We start from the raw sequence: 15796 nt of genomic DNA, 5'->3' as shown, positions 1-15796 counted from the left end.
GCACAAACCAACGCCATGCCTCACCACAGATCCTCATTCCACTCACAAACACTGCACTCCAAAACCACACACAAATACACAAGACTCACTGTAGATATATACATCACCCACACCCAAACACACACACACACACACACGGAATTGAGATTCTGCACTGCTGCAGAGTGATATGCCACAATCCGAGTGTGAATTTGCATGCGTGTGGTGTGAGTGAGTGCGTGTGTGTGCTGTGAGTGAGTGCGTGTGTGTGCTGTGAGTGAGTGCGTGTGTGTGCGGTGAGTGAGTGCGTGTGTGTGCTGTGAGTGAGTGTGTGTGTGCGTGTGTGTGCTGTGAGTGAGTGTGTGTGCGTGCTGTGAGTGAGTGAGTGAGTGTGTGTGTGTGCGTGTGTGTGCTGTGAGTGAGTGTGTGTGTGTGCGTGTGTGTGCTGTGAGTGAGTGCGTGTGTGTGCTGTGAGTGAGTGAGTGCGTGTGAGTGTGTGCTGTGAGTGAGTGCGTGTGAGTGAGTGCATGTGTGTGCTGTGAGTGAGTGCGTGTGTGTGCTGTGAATGAGTGCGTGCGTGTGTGTGCTGTGAGTGAGTGCGTGTGTGTGCTGTGAGTGAGTGTGTGTATGTGCGTGTGTGTGCTGTGAGTGAGTGTAATTAAAGGCAGTCCTAAGGCTAAGTGATACAAGTGTGAAGATTGCGGGAGAGATCGATCCAACGGAGCCTCCCAGTTTTGCACACTGACTGGAACTTGTTTTGGAGGGGCTGTGAAACGAAAGCAGGCAAGCGGCAAGCCCAGCGTGTGGAGTGGAGGGGGAGGAGGAGAGGAAGGGAGGGAGCGGCGCGTTGAAAGGCCCGGCCTCACAGCCCTGTCGTATTCTTCCTCTCTCTCTTGCTCTTGCATTCTCTATAGTGCTCACTGTCTGCTGTTCCGTGCTGCGCTGTGTGCGTGAGAGAGAGAGAGAGAGAGAGAGAGAGTGCAGCCCCAGGGAGCTGCTTGTGGCTTATCACACCCTGGCAGTTAGAAAAGCTTCCTGTCGGGGGCCCGCTGAAGGAGGGATGGAGCCAGGGAGAGAGGGAGGGAGGAAGTGAAGGAGGGAGAGAGAGAGGAAGCGAGGGAGGGGGAGACAGAGGGAGGAAAAAACCTTGAAGGCTAGAAAAACAAGATGCCGTTGGGTTTACGCTCAAACACAGCAGCCATGTCTAGCAGCGCCGAGCGGGGACCGAGGGAGGGAGAGAGGGCTCAAGGGCGGACAGGGCTAGCGGCACCGAGCGGGGGCCGAGGGAGGGAGAGAGGGCTCAGGGGCGGACAGGGCTAGCGGCGCCGAGCGGGGACCGAGGGAGGGAGAGAGGGCTCAGGGAAGGACAGGGCTAGCGGCGCCGAGCGGGGACCGGGGGAGGGAGAGGGGGCTCAGGGGCGGACAGGGCTAGCGGCGCCGAGTGGGGACCGAGGGAGGGAGAGAGGGCTCAGGGGCGGACAGGGCTAGCGGCGCCGAGTGGGGACCGAGGGAGGGAGAGAGGGCTCAGGGGTGGACAGGGCTAGCGGCACCGAGTGGGGACCGAGGGAGGGAGAGAGGGCTCAGGGAAGGACAGGGCTAGCGGCGCCGAGCGGGGACCGAGGGAGGGAGAGAGGGCTCAGGGGCGGACAGGGCTAGCGGCGCCGAGCGGGGACCGAGGGAGGGAGAGAGGGCTCAGGGGCGGACAGGGCTAGCGGCGCCGAGTGGTGACCGAGGGAGGGAGAGAGGGCTCAGGGGTGGACAGGGCTAGCGGCGCCGAGTGGGGACCGAGGGAGGGAGAGAGGGCTCAGGGAAGGACAGGGCTAGCGGCGCCGAGCGGGGACCGAGGGAGGGAGAGAGGGCTCAGGGGCGGAGAGGGCTAGCGGAGGAGAAGAAGAACAAGGGAAAGGAGGAGGAGAGTGGACGCTACAGGATTAAATCTGCCCTCCTCCTCCTCCTCCTCTCCTCTCCTATAAATCAAAGAGCTCCGTCTGGAGCGCATGCCTCACTGCCTCCAGTACACACACTACGGAGAGCACACACACACACTCAAAACCCTGGCCACAGACGCTGGTCTACTAAAACCAACCCTACCTTTGATCTAGAGGGAAACCATTTCTCCCACCTCCAAACTGTTTCATCTTCCCATTTCATAGAACACACTACCAATTCGCCCTAAACACCAACTCTATCTGTCCTGCTGTCCACCTCAGGTAAACACCATATTCACTTTGAGACTCTCTCTACTAGAGGTCGACCGATTATGATTTTTCAACGCCGATACCGATAACGATTATTGGAGGACCAAAAAATCCTATATGATTAATCGGACGATTTTTATTTATTTATTTGTAATAATGACAATTACAACAATACTGAATGAACAATTATTTTAACTTAATATAATACATCAATAAAATCAATTTAGCCTCAAGTAAATAATGAAACATGTTCAATTTGGTTTAAATAATGCAAAAACAAAGTGTTGGAGAAGAACGTAAAAGTGCAATATGTGCCATGTAAGAAAGCTAACGTGTTAAGTCCTTGCTCAGAACATGAGAACATATGAAAGCTGGTGGTTCCTTTTAACATGAGTCTTCAATATTCACAGGTAAGAAGTTTTAGGTTGTAGTTATTATAGGAATTATAGGACTATTTCCCTCTATACCATTTGTATTTCATTAACCTTTGACTATTGGAGGTTCTTATAGGCACTTTAGTATTGCCAGTGTAACAGTATAGCTTCCGTCCCTCTCCTCTCTCCTCCCTGGGCTCGAACCAGGAACACATTGACAACAGCCACCATCGAAGCAGCGTTACCCATGAGCAAGGGAAACAACTATTAGAAGGCTCAGAGCGAGTGAAGTTTGAAATGCTATTAGTGCGCGCTAACTAGCTAGCCATTTCACTTCGGTTACACCAGCCTCATCTCGGGAGTTGATAGGCTTGAAGTCATAAACAGCGCAATGCTTGACGCACAACGAAGAGCTGCTGGCAAAACGCACGAGAGTGCTGCTTGAATGAATGTTTACACACCTGCTTCTGCCTACCACCGCTCAGTCAGATACTTAGATACTTGTATGCTTAGTCACATTATATGCAACGCAGGAAACGCTAGATAATATCTAGTCATATCATCAACCATGTGTAGTTAACTCGTGATTATGATTGATTGTTTTTTTATAAGATAAGTTTAATGCTAGCTAGCAACTTACCTTGGCTTACTGCTTTCGCGTAACAGGCAGTTAGTCTCCTTGTGGAGTGCAACGAGAGAGATGCAGGTCGTTATTGCGTTGGACTAGTTAACTCTAAGGTTGCAAGATTGGTTCCCCCAAGCTGACAAGGTGAAAATCTGTCGTTCTGCCCCTGAATGAGGCAGTTAACCCACCGTTTCTAGGCCGTCATTGAAAATAAGAATGTGTTCTTAACTGACTTGCCTAGTTAAATAAAGATTAAATAAAGGTGTTAAAAAAATAAAAAATACATTTTAAAAAAGATCGCCAAATCAGCGCCCAAAATTACCGATTTCCGATTGTTATGAAATCGGCCCTAATTAATCGGCCATTCTGATTACTCGTTCGAGCTCTACTCTCTACCCCCAGCTCATCTCCTCTCCTCTCAAAAGGTTGTCTTTCTACTGCAGTCTCCTTTAAAACTACCATGTTTTGCATTGGAGAGTAAGAAGACGGGATGAAGGGAGGAGGAAGGGAGCGAGAGGACGAGTCATGCGTTCCAAACAGCATTAATGGTTGGTTTCCTGCGAGCGGTGCCAGTCCTTTCAGGCAGCCCTGCTGGAACTAATCCACAGGCTCATTAATCTGGGGGGACAAATTAGTCATGGACGGACTTAATCCCAATATTCCCAGGGTTTAGACCAGGAAAGGGAGAAGAGGAATTTTTATCCAAATTGTGTTTTTTTGGGGGGCACTTAGAAAAAACATAGTTTTGGGAAACTGGGTTGGATGTGGTAGGAAAGGGTTAAGAGCTACTGGAGATCAGAGCCGTACTCCAGCACGTCTGTGTGTGAGAGAGCAGGGTGAGTGTATGTGGGAGAGCAGTGTGTGAGTGAGAGAGAGAGAGAGAGAGAGAGGGAAAGCAGTGTGTAAGCTAGCTAGGCGACTGCTCTGACTCTGTGCCTGGTGGAGGGCTCTCACATGGCCTCTCGTCTCTTAGACAAGTGAAGGGAGAGAGAACTAGCAGACGTAAACTGAACAAGATGGAGAGAATGAACAACAACAACCCAGGGAGAGAGACAGAAGAAGAAACCAACACACTAGCACCCCGTACAGCCCTTCAAACCAACACACTAGCACCCCGTACAGCCATTCAAACCAACACACTAGCACCCCGTACAGCCCTTCAAACCAACACACTAGCACCATGTACAGCCCTTCAAACCAACACACTAGCACCCCGTACAGCCCTTCAAACCAACACACTAGCACCCCGTACAGCCCTTCAAACCAACACACTAGCACCCCGTACAGCCCTTCAAACCAACACACTAGCACCCCGTACAGCCCTTCAAACCAACACACTAGCACCCCGTACAGCCCTTCAAACCAACACACTAGCACCCCGTACAGCCCTTCAAACCAACACACTAGCACCCCGTACAGCCCTTCAAACCAACACACTAGCACCCCGTACAGCCATTCAAACCAACACACTAGCACCCCGTACAGCCCTTCAAACCAACACACTAGCACCATGTACAGCCCTTCAAACCAACACACTAGCACCCCGTACAGCCCTTCAAACCAACACACTAGCACCCCGTACAGCCCTTCAAACCAACACACTAGCACCCCGTACAGCCCTTCAAACCAACACACTAGCACCCTGTACAGTCCTTCAAACCAACACACTAGCACCCTGTACAGCCCTTCAAACCAACACACTAGCACCCTGTACAGCCCTTCAAACCAACACACTAGCACCCTGTACAGCCCTTCAAACCAACACACTAGCACCCCGTACAGCCCTTCAAACCAACACACTAGCACCCCGTACAGCCCTTCAAACCAACACACTAGCCCCCTATACAGCCCTTCAAACCAACACACTAGCAACATGTACAGCCCTTCAAACCAACACACTAGCAATCCGTACAACCCTTCAAACCAACACACTAGCACCCTGTACAGCCCTTCAAACCAACACACTAGCACCCTGTACAGCCCTTCAAACCAACACACTAGCACCCCGTACAGCCCTTCAAACCAACACACTAGCACCATGTACAGCCCTTCAAACCAACCTACTAGCACCCCGTACAGCCCTTCAAACCAACACACTAGCACCATGTACAGCCCTTCAAACCAACACACTAGCACCCCGTACAGCCCTTCAAACCAACACACTAGCACCATGTACAGCCCTTCAAACCAACACACTAGCACCCCGTACAGCCCTTCAAACCAACACACTAGCACCCCGTACAGCCCTTCAAACCAACACACTAGCACCCCGTACAGCCCTTCAAACCAACACACTAGCACCCTGTACAGTCCTTCAAACCAACACACTAGCACCCTGTACAGCCCTTCAAACCAACACACTAGCACCCTGTACAGCCCTTCAAACCAACACACTAGCACCCTGTACAGCCCTTCAAACCAACACACTAGCACCCCGTACAGCCCTTCAAACCAACACACTAGCACCCCGTACAGCCCTTCAAACCAACACACTAGCCCCCTATACAGCCCTTCAAACCAACACACTAGCAACATGTACAGCCCTTCAAACCAACACACTAGCAATCCGTACAACCCTTCAAACCAACACACTAGCACCCTGTACAGCCCTTCAAACCAACACACTAGCACCCTGTACAGCCCTTCAAACCAACACACTAGCACCCTGTACAGCCCTTCAAACCAACACACTAGCACCCCGTACAGCCCTTCAAACCAACACACTAGCACCCTGTACAGCCCTTCAAACCAACACACTAGCACCCTGTACAGCCCTTCAAACCAACACACTAGCACCCTGTACAGCCCTTCAAACCAACACACTAGCACCCTGTACAGCCCTTCAAACCAACACACTAGCACCCCGTACAGCCCTTCAAACCAACACACTAGCACCCTGTACAGCCCTTCAAACCAACACACTAGCACCCTGTACAGCCCTTCAAACCAACACACTAGCACCCTGTACAGCCCTTCAAACCAACACACTAGCACCCTGTACAGCCCTTCAAACCAACACACTAGCACCCTGTACAGCCCTTCAAACCAACACACTAGCACCCTGTACAGCCCTTCAAACCAACACACTAACACCCCGTACAGCCCTTCAAACCAACACACTAGCACCCCTTACAGCCCTTCAAACCAACACACTAGCACCCCTTACAGCCCTTCAAACCAACACACTAGCACCCTGTACAGCCCTTCAAACCAACACACTAGCACCCCTTACAGCCCTTCAAACCAACACACTAGCACCCTGTACAGCCCTTCAAACCAACACACTAGCACCCCTTACAGCCCTTCAAACCAACACACTAGCACCCCTTACAGCCCTTCAAACCAACACACTAGCACCCTGTACAGCCCTTCAAACCAACACACTAGCACCCTGTACAGCCCTTCAAACCAACACACTAGCACCCCTTACAGCCCTTCAAACCAACACACTAGCTAGCACCCTGTACAGCCCTTCCACATATGTTATCAAATCCTCTTACCTCGTATCCTAGGCGGGAAGCCCTCTGGAGCAGGGTCTCTCCTGCGTTCTTGTTGACGATGAGCCTGCGGGCCTCAGGAGGCATGGGTCGGCTGGCAGGGGTAGAGGTGGGCAGCGGGGGGTTGGAGGGGGTTGGCGTGCGGTCCTGGGTCTCTGTAGGGCTGGGCAGAGGGCTGAGCTGGGGGGGCGGGGTGAGAGGGGGGGCGGGGGAGGAGTGGGAGTAATCCGACAGGGATGAAGACCTCCTCCGCTTCTCGCTGCAGCGCTTTTCCTTGACCTGCTGTGTGTGATGTGGGGAGGGAGAGAGAGGGAGAACGTAAGAGTCAGATCTTCCACACACACATACTGAGATAACGCTATCCTCTCTCCTGTGTGTGTGTGTGTGTGTGTGTGTGTGTGTGTGTGTGTGTGTGTGTGTGTGTGTGTGTGTGTGTGTGTGTGTGTGTGTGTGTGTGTGTGTGTGTGTGTGTGTGTGTGTGTGTGTGTGTGTGTGTGTGTGTGTGTGTGTGTGTGTGTGTGTGTGTGTGTGTGTGTGTGTGTGTGTGTGTGTGTGTGTGTGTGTGTGTGTGTGTGTGTGTGTGTGTGTGTGTGTGTGTGTGTGTGTGTGGCTCGACAAGACGCTGCCCTACAGGCTTGTCCCATACTGACACATGGCTGTGGTGAGGGAACAAAAGAAGAGAGGAGGAGAGAGAGTCTGAAAGAGGAACACGATACTGAGGTTATTAGAGGGCTGTCCGTCTTTCAGACTCCCCTTACCTCTATTTTTACAGTCTGAGCTGCTCTCTTCCATCCCTCCCCCTCCGTCCTCACCCTCTCTGCGGAGGTTATCCTTTATGCCGTCCTCCACTTCCTTTCTTCTCTCTCCCTCCTTTTTCCCTACTCCTTCCTCTCCCTCTATGGAGATTAGGGTCGCTGGTCTAGTCTAGGGTGAAGTGCTAATTATTCCCAACCACAGGTTGTGTGTGTGTGTGCACTGCGGGTCCTACACACACACACACACACACACGTGGTGGCTGAGCGGTGGCGGGGCTAATAAATGTCAGCGCTTCTCCAGGGGCCCTGGCCGTGGCCTCGCAAAGTCATTTATAACCATGAGCACTGGCTTGTCACAGAGAGATGGGGGGGAGCGAGAGCCTTGACTGCCCACCGCCAGAAATGCCCCAGGATACACGCGCACCCAATTGTTCCTCCAAAATGTAAAGCTCCTAACAAAAAACTGATTTTCCTCATACGCTTCCTTTGTAACACTGTTATAAGTTAGGCAGTTCCAAATTCTACTCATATATCCTCAACAACATTGCAGTTCCAAATTCTACTCATATATCCTCAACAACACTGCAGTTCCAAATTCTACTCATATATCCTCAACAACATTGCAGTTCCAAATTCTACTCATATATCCTCAACAACACTGCAGTTCCAAATTCTACTCATATATCCTCAACAACATTGCAGTTCCAAATTCTACTCATATATCCTCAACAACACTGCAGTTCCAAATTCTACTCATATATCAACACTGCAGTTCCAAATTCTACTCATATATCCTCAACACTGCAGTTCCAAATTCTACTCATATATCCTCAACAACACTGCAGTTACAAATTCTACTCATATATCAACACTGCAGTTCCAAATTCTACTCATATATCCTCAACACTGCAGTTCCAAATTCTACTCATATATCCTCAACAACACTGCAGTTACAAATTCTACTCATATATCCTCAACAACACTGCAGTTCCAAATTCTACTCATATATCCTCAACAACACTGCAGTTCCAAATTCTACTCATATATCCTCAACGACACTGCAGCTACAAATTCTACTCATATATTCTCAACGACACTGCAGCTACAAATTCTACTCATATATCCTCAACACTGCAGTTCCAAATTCTACTCATATATCCTCAACAACATTGCAGTTCCAAATTCTACTCATATATCCTCAACAACACTGCAGTTCCAAATTCTACTCATATATCAACACTGCAGCTACAAATTCTACTCATATATCCTCAACACTGCAGTTCCAAATTCTACTCATATATCCTCAACAACACTGCAGTTACAAATTCTACTCATATATCCTCAACAACACTGCAGTTACAAATTCTACTCATATATCCTCAACAACACTGCAGTTCCAAATTCTACTCATATATCCTCAACACTGCAGTTCCAAATTCTACTCATATATCCTCAACAACACTGCAGTTACAAATTCTACTCATATATCCTCAACAACACTGCAGTTCCAAATTCTACTCATATATCCTCAACAACACTGCAGTTCCAAATTCTACTCATATATCCTCAACACTGCAGTTCCAAATTCTACTCATATATCCTCAACAACACTGCAGTTCCAAATTCTACTCATATATCCTCAACGACACTGCAGCTACAAATTCTACTCATATATTCTCAACGACACTGCAGTTCCAAATTCTACTCATATATCCTCAACAACACTGCAGTTCCAAATTCTACTCATATATCCTCAACAACACTGCAGTTCCAAATTCTACTCATATATCCTCAACAACACTGCAGTTCCAAATTCTACTCATATATCCTCAACAACACTGCAGTTCCAAATTCTACTCATATATCAACACTGCAGTTCCAAATTCTACTCATATATCCTCAACACTGCAGTTCCAAATTCTACTCATATATCCTCAACAACACTGCAGTTACAAATTCTACTCATATATCCTCAACAACACTGCAGTTGCAAATTCTACTCATATATCCTCAACAACACTGCAGTTCCAAATTCTACTCATATATCCTCAACAACACTGCAGTTCCAAATTCTACTCATATATCCTCAACAACACTGCAGTTCAAAATTCTACTCATATATCCTCAACAACACTGCAGTTACAAATTCTACTCATATATCCTCAACAACACTGCAGTTACAAATTCTACTCATATATCAACACTGCAGTTCCAAATTCTACTCATATATCCTCAACAACACTGCAGTTACAAATTCTACTCATATATCCTCAACACTGCAGTTACAAATTCTACTCATATATCCTCAACAACACTACAGTTACAAATTCTACTCATTTATCGTCAACAATACTGCAGTTACAAATTCTACTCATATATCCTCAACAACACTGCAGTTACAAATTCTACTCATATATCCTCAACAACACTGCAGTTACAAATTCTACTCATATATCCTCAACAACACTGCAGTTACAAATTCTACTCATATATCAACACTGCAGTTACAAATTCTACTCATATATCCTCAACAACACTGCAGTTACAAATTCTACTCATTTATCGTCAACAATACTGCAGTTACAAATTCTACTCATATATCCTCAACAACACTGCAGTTACAAATTCTACTCATATATCCTCAACAACACTGCAGTTACAAATTCTACTCATATATTCTCAACAACACAGCAGTTACAAATTCTACTCATATATCCTCAACACTGCAGTTACAAATTCAACTCATATATCAACACTGCAGTTACAAATTCTACTCATATATCCTCAACAACACTGCAGTTACAAATTCTACTCATTTATCGTCAACAACACTGCACTACAAATTCTACTCATATATCCTCAACAACACTGCAGTTACAAATTCTACTCATATATCCTCAACACTGCAGTAACAAATTCTACTCATATATCCTCAACAACACTACAGTTACAAATTCTACTCATATATCCTCAACAATACTGCAGTTACAAATTCTACTCATATATCCTCAACAACACTGCAGTTACAAATTCTACTCATATATCCTCAACAACACTGCAGTTACAAATTCTACTCATATATCCTCAACAACACTGCAGTTACAAATTCTACTCATATATCAACACTGCAGTTACAAATTCTACTCATACATCCTCAACAACACTGCAGTTACAAATTCTACTCATTTATCGTCAACAATACTGCAGTTACAAATTCTACTCATATATCCTCAACAACACTGCAGTTACAAATTCTACTCATATATCCTCAACAACACTGCAGTTACAAATTCTACTCATATATTCTCAACAACACAGCAGTTACAAATTCTACTCATATATCCTCAACACTGCAGTTACAAATTCAACTCATATATCAACACTGCAGTTACAAATTCTACTCATATATCCTCAACAACACTGCAGTTACAAATTCTACTCATTTATCGTCAACAACACTGCACTACAAATTCTACTCATATATCCTCAACAACACTGCAGTTACAAATTCTATTCATATATCCTCAACACTGCAGTTACAAATTCTACTCATATATCCTCAACAACACTGCAGTTACAAATTCTACTCATTTATCGTCAACAATACTGCAGTTACAAATTCTACTCATATATCCTCAACAACACTGCAGTTACAAATTCTACTCATATATCCTCAACAACACTGCAGTTACAAATTCTACTCATATATCCTCAACAACACTGCAGTCACAAATTCAACTCATATATCAACACTGCAGTTACAAATTCTACTCATATATCCTCAACAACACTGCAGTTACAAATTCTACTCATTTATCGTCAACAACACTGCAGCTACAAATTCTACTCAAATATCCTCAACAACACTGCAGTTACAAATTCTACTCATATATCCTCAACAACACTGCAGTTACAAATTCTACTCATATATCCTCAACAACACTGCAGCTACAAATTCTACTCATATATCCTCAACAACACTGCAGTTACAAATTCAACACTGCAGTTAAAAATACACATTCCTGATGGTTGGTTATCCAGTTAGTATCAATAGTTGATGGTTGGTTATCCAGTTAGTATCAATAGTTGATGGTTGCTACATCTAGATTGTTACCCTGAGTGTGACAACGTTTTATGTAAATATTACATCCATGTATGAGATGATAAAATGCTATATTTGAAATGGGATCTGAAAATCCCTCCATATTTAGGCTCCACATTCTGATTTGACACATTCTGAAGACATGTTAAATGAATGTGACGTTTCTAAAAGGAAAGTAACATGAAAGACGTTACGATGCTTTCATGATATAGATCTGCACATTGTGTGTGTGTGTGTGTTTGGACACGTCTGTCAGCGACGGCGCTCCCAGCAGCCAGCGAACGGCAAACAGGATACAGCCACCACGTCTGCCCCGGAGAGATCTCTGGGTGTGTGTGTGAATACCGCAGCAGGCGGAAGGAGGAGGAGAAAGAGAGGAAAGGGAGCAGAGAGGCTCGGGAGGAGGGCTGGGTGTGTGTGTGTGTGTGTGTGTGTGTGTACGTGGTGTGATTCTGCAGGTGCCGTGCTGACAGCTGCTGCGCTGGACGGACAGACACGCCAGCACACACACACACACACACACACACACACACACACACACACACACACACACACACACACACACACTATTCTCAGTATTGTGATCTACATAGCCAGAGACAAGGCTCTCACGGACATGACACACCAGCCGAGGCCCATTCCTGCTCCCTGGGGTTGCTGTGTTTTGTGGAGAATGTGCTTCCGTCACACAGTCCAGACCTCTAGAGCACACTCACCCTCTACCCTCTTTCCCTTCCTCCCTCCTTCCATCCCTCCTCTTCCAGTCTGGAGCGGATTGTGCTCAGAGCAGGGGGAGGTCACAGCAGCGACACACAAACACACACTCGCAGTGACCCCAAGCACATCTCCCTCTGAGCTTTCCCAGTGAGCTCCAATAAGCTCTATAATTGTAATAATCAACATGGTTGTGATTTGAAGCATATTTAAGGAGCTCTGCCCAGGGGGGGGATTTCAGCCAATGGGAACACACAGTGGAACACAGAGGACTCGATCTCTCACACACTGGGAGAGAGGATGACAAAAAAACAGAGAGAATGTTTCCACAAGAGTGTGTGCACAAAAGCGTGAAAAGGAGTGTGTGTGTTCTACTCACCTTATTCTCCCTCTCTTCCCTCAGTTCTTCATTCACCAGCTTCTCTCTCTCCCTCTCTTCCCTCAGTTCTTCATTCCCCAGTCTCTCTCTCTCCCTCTGGCTGGTGTGTTTAGTCTTGCACTGCCGCTTGCCCTTGGGCTTGTCCTGGTCGCCATGCCAACGGAGTCTGGGGGCCACCAGGTCCCCCGTTGGATTGGGGTCATGGTCGGGGTGAGGGCCGGGGGGTCCCAGTCCCAAAGCGCTGGTCCTGCGGCTTTCTTTTAGCCTCTGTCTCTTGTCTGACAGCCGTGGAGGGCTGGGGGTGAGGGTGATGTGGGGATGTGCAGGGGCCAGGGAGTGAAAGGGGGTGAGGGCAGGGGTGGTGGTCTGCAGGGGTAGTTTTCTGACAGGGGTGGTGGACGGGGTCCGGTAGAGGCGGTCCCGATGCGCTGGGGTCAGAGGAACAGACGGCAGCACCACTAGACAGAGGGAGGGATGGGGGAGGTTAGCTGATCAAGTCCCGGCAAACAGAACCATCTCCCACAGAGCAAATACAACCAGCTAAATTACACTACAAATACTACTTATCCCCTGGCACTACTGGGAGTGGAGGCTTTTGTTCCAGCCCAACACCAACACACCTGGTGGACCTGATAAAGATAGAATGGACTATTGTTTGTTTCAAGGCCATGTGCAACAGCCAACACCAGAAAAAAGTCTGTTCTTTCCCAAGTGTCTCTTTTTTCTAGGATGAAAATAAAACAAGCATGTACTTTTCTCCAAGGTCTCGTAAGAGAACGTGATGAGACAGGGGGCTGGGACTAGAGAAAGTGATGAGACAGAGGGCTGGGACTAGAGAAAGTGATGAGACAGAGGGCTGGGACTAGAGAACGTGATGAGACAGAGGGCTGGGACTAGAGAACGTGATGAGACAGAGGGCTGGGACTAGAGAACGTGATGAGACAGAGGGCTGAGACTAGAGAACGTGATGAGACAGAGGTCTGGGACTAGAGAACGTGATGAGACAGAGGGCTGGGACTAGAGAACGTGATAAGACAGAGGGCTGGGCCTAGAGAACGTGATGAGACAGATAGGCTGGGACTAGAGAAAGTGATGAGACAGAGGGCTGGGACTAGAGAATGTGATGAGACAAGGGGTGGGATTAGAGAACGTGATGAGACAGAGGGCTGGGACTAGAGAACGTGATGAGACAGAGGGCTGGGCCTAGAGAACGTGATGAGACAGAGGGCTGGGCCTAGAGAACGTGATGAGACAGAGGGCTGGGACTAGAGAAAGTGATGAGACAGAGGGCTGGGACTAGAGAACGTGATGAGACAAGGGGTGGGATTAGAGAACGTGATGAGACAGAGGGCTGGGACTAGAGAACGTGATGAGACAGAGGGCTTGGACTAAAGAACGTGATGAGACAGAGGGCTGGGACTAGAGAACGTGATGAGACAGAGGGCTGGGACTAGAGAAAGTGATGAGACACAGGGCTGGGCCTAGAGAAAGTGATGAGACAGAGGGCTGGGAATAGAGAACGTGATGAGACAGAGGGCTGGGCCTAGAGAACGTGATGAGACAGAGGGCTGGGACTAGAGAACGTGATGAGACAGAGGGCTGGGAATAGAGAACGTGATGAGACAGAGGGCTGGGCCTAGAGAACGTGATGAGACAGAGGGCTGGGACTAGAGAACGTGATGAGACAGAGGGCTGGGACTAGAGAACGTGATGAGACACAGGGCTGGGCCTAGAGAACGTGATGAGACAGAGGGCTGGGCCTAGAGAACGTGATAAGACAGAGGGCTGGGACTAGAGAACTTGATGAGACAGAGGGCTGGGACTGAATGCTAGAGTGACGTTCTCACGAAGACATCCGTGGATCTGGGGATTCTGATCTAGAGGAGGGGGTTATGGGATTCAGGAGGGATATATGAAATATGACAGACAGAGAGGGAAAACAGAGAGGTGGGAGAGAGAGAGAGAGAGAGGTGAGAGAGATTGGGTGGGCAAGAGATGGAGAGTGATTGCAAAAGGGCAGCAAGCCTGCGAGACAAAGAGCGCGCGAGAGAGAGAGAGCGAGCAGAACAAAGAGAGCGAGAGGGAGTGCAGGAGAGTGAGAGCGAGAGAAAACACAAGGGAATGAGCTGAAGCGAGAGGAGGGTGTGTGTCAGCTGTTTTCCATTGCGTGCACCAACAGCGACATGAAACATACGAAATGACAGACTAGGTGCAGCTGCAATACACAGCGATACACACACTCATTTGCACGCACGCACGCACACAGCGATACACACACTCATTTGCACGCACACACACAGCGATACACACACTCATTTGCACGCACGCACACAGCGATACACACACTCATTTGCACGCACGCACACAGCGATACACACACTCATTTGCACGCACACACACAGCGATACACACACTCATTTGCACGCACACACACGTGGTGAAGAGAAAGAGAGGCGGTTTCAGAGAGCCAGTGGGGAGGTTTAACTCGTCCATCTGGTAAATGATTTATCGTGCTGGGCGGGAGGCTCGCTGCAAATGGCCTTCCTCCTTTCTCCTCCTCCTCTCTCCTCCTCTGAGGATATCCAGAGGGAGAGGCCAATCCACCACACACACGCACTCGTTCTCACACTTACCTGGTCACACACAGCTCTTTCCGAGTAAATTGAGGAGGGGCTAAATGGTGTGAGGAAAAAATGACACATTCTATATTGTGTGCGTCTCTCAAGAACTCTATGGACAGACTGGGTACCATGACAACAATAGGGACGTGTGTGTGTGTGTGTGTGTGTGTGTGTGTGTGTGTGTGTGTGTGTGTGTGTGTGTGTGTGTGTGTGCATGTGTGTCAACCTGTCTCGCAGTATGCAGGACGATGCCTATTATCCCCTACCTACCTCTGACCCCCCCCTCCCTCCCCCCAGCACAGGGAACAGTCCCCAGAGAGGTGTCGCGCACTAAAGCATGGGTGGTGTGTAAACCGCATCCCTTCTCCAATAAGGTGTAATTAATACCCTGTACTGTTGTGTTTCCTCCAGGGCTTAGAGAACCAACTTTAAACATCATGTCACCCCTCATCCTATTCAACCCCTTTTACACCATTCAAGGTTTAACAGGGCTCTTATCTGCCTGGGGTGGAGCTGCACATCTTCAAATGAGTCAACGTACCCTGACAAACC

General features: G+C 48.1%; 1 protein-coding gene across 4 annotated transcripts in view; it reads right to left on the bottom strand.

Annotated features, from left to right (window-relative positions):
- LOC135542804 (BCL-6 corepressor-like) overlaps positions 1 to 15796 on the bottom strand; it is a 126983-nt gene that overhangs the window by 69461 nt on the left and 41726 nt on the right. For 3 of the 4 annotated variants that reach the window (XR_010456136.1, XM_064970023.1, XM_064970025.1), the window contains 2 exons: positions 12624 to 13081; positions 6677 to 6955 (listed from right to left, as the gene is read on the bottom strand). Coding sequence is in view for 3 of the 4 variants with exons in the window: in XM_064970023.1 (XP_064826095.1) it covers positions 6677 to 6955; positions 12624 to 13081 (737 nt within the window). In the remaining variant the exon portion in view is untranslated. The remainder of the gene's footprint in view (positions 1 to 6676; positions 6956 to 12623; positions 13082 to 15796) is intronic. The other variant, XM_064970024.1, reaches the window with a different exon arrangement.

The sequence above is a fragment of the Oncorhynchus masou genome, chromosome 6 (genome assembly GCF_036934945.1).
Source record: "Oncorhynchus masou masou isolate Uvic2021 chromosome 6, UVic_Omas_1.1, whole genome shotgun sequence".
Classification (NCBI taxonomy): Eukaryota; Metazoa; Chordata; class Actinopteri; order Salmoniformes; family Salmonidae; genus Oncorhynchus; species Oncorhynchus masou.
The sequence above is the reverse complement of the archived record's forward strand: the minus strand, read 5'-3'. Positions and strand labels throughout refer to the sequence as shown.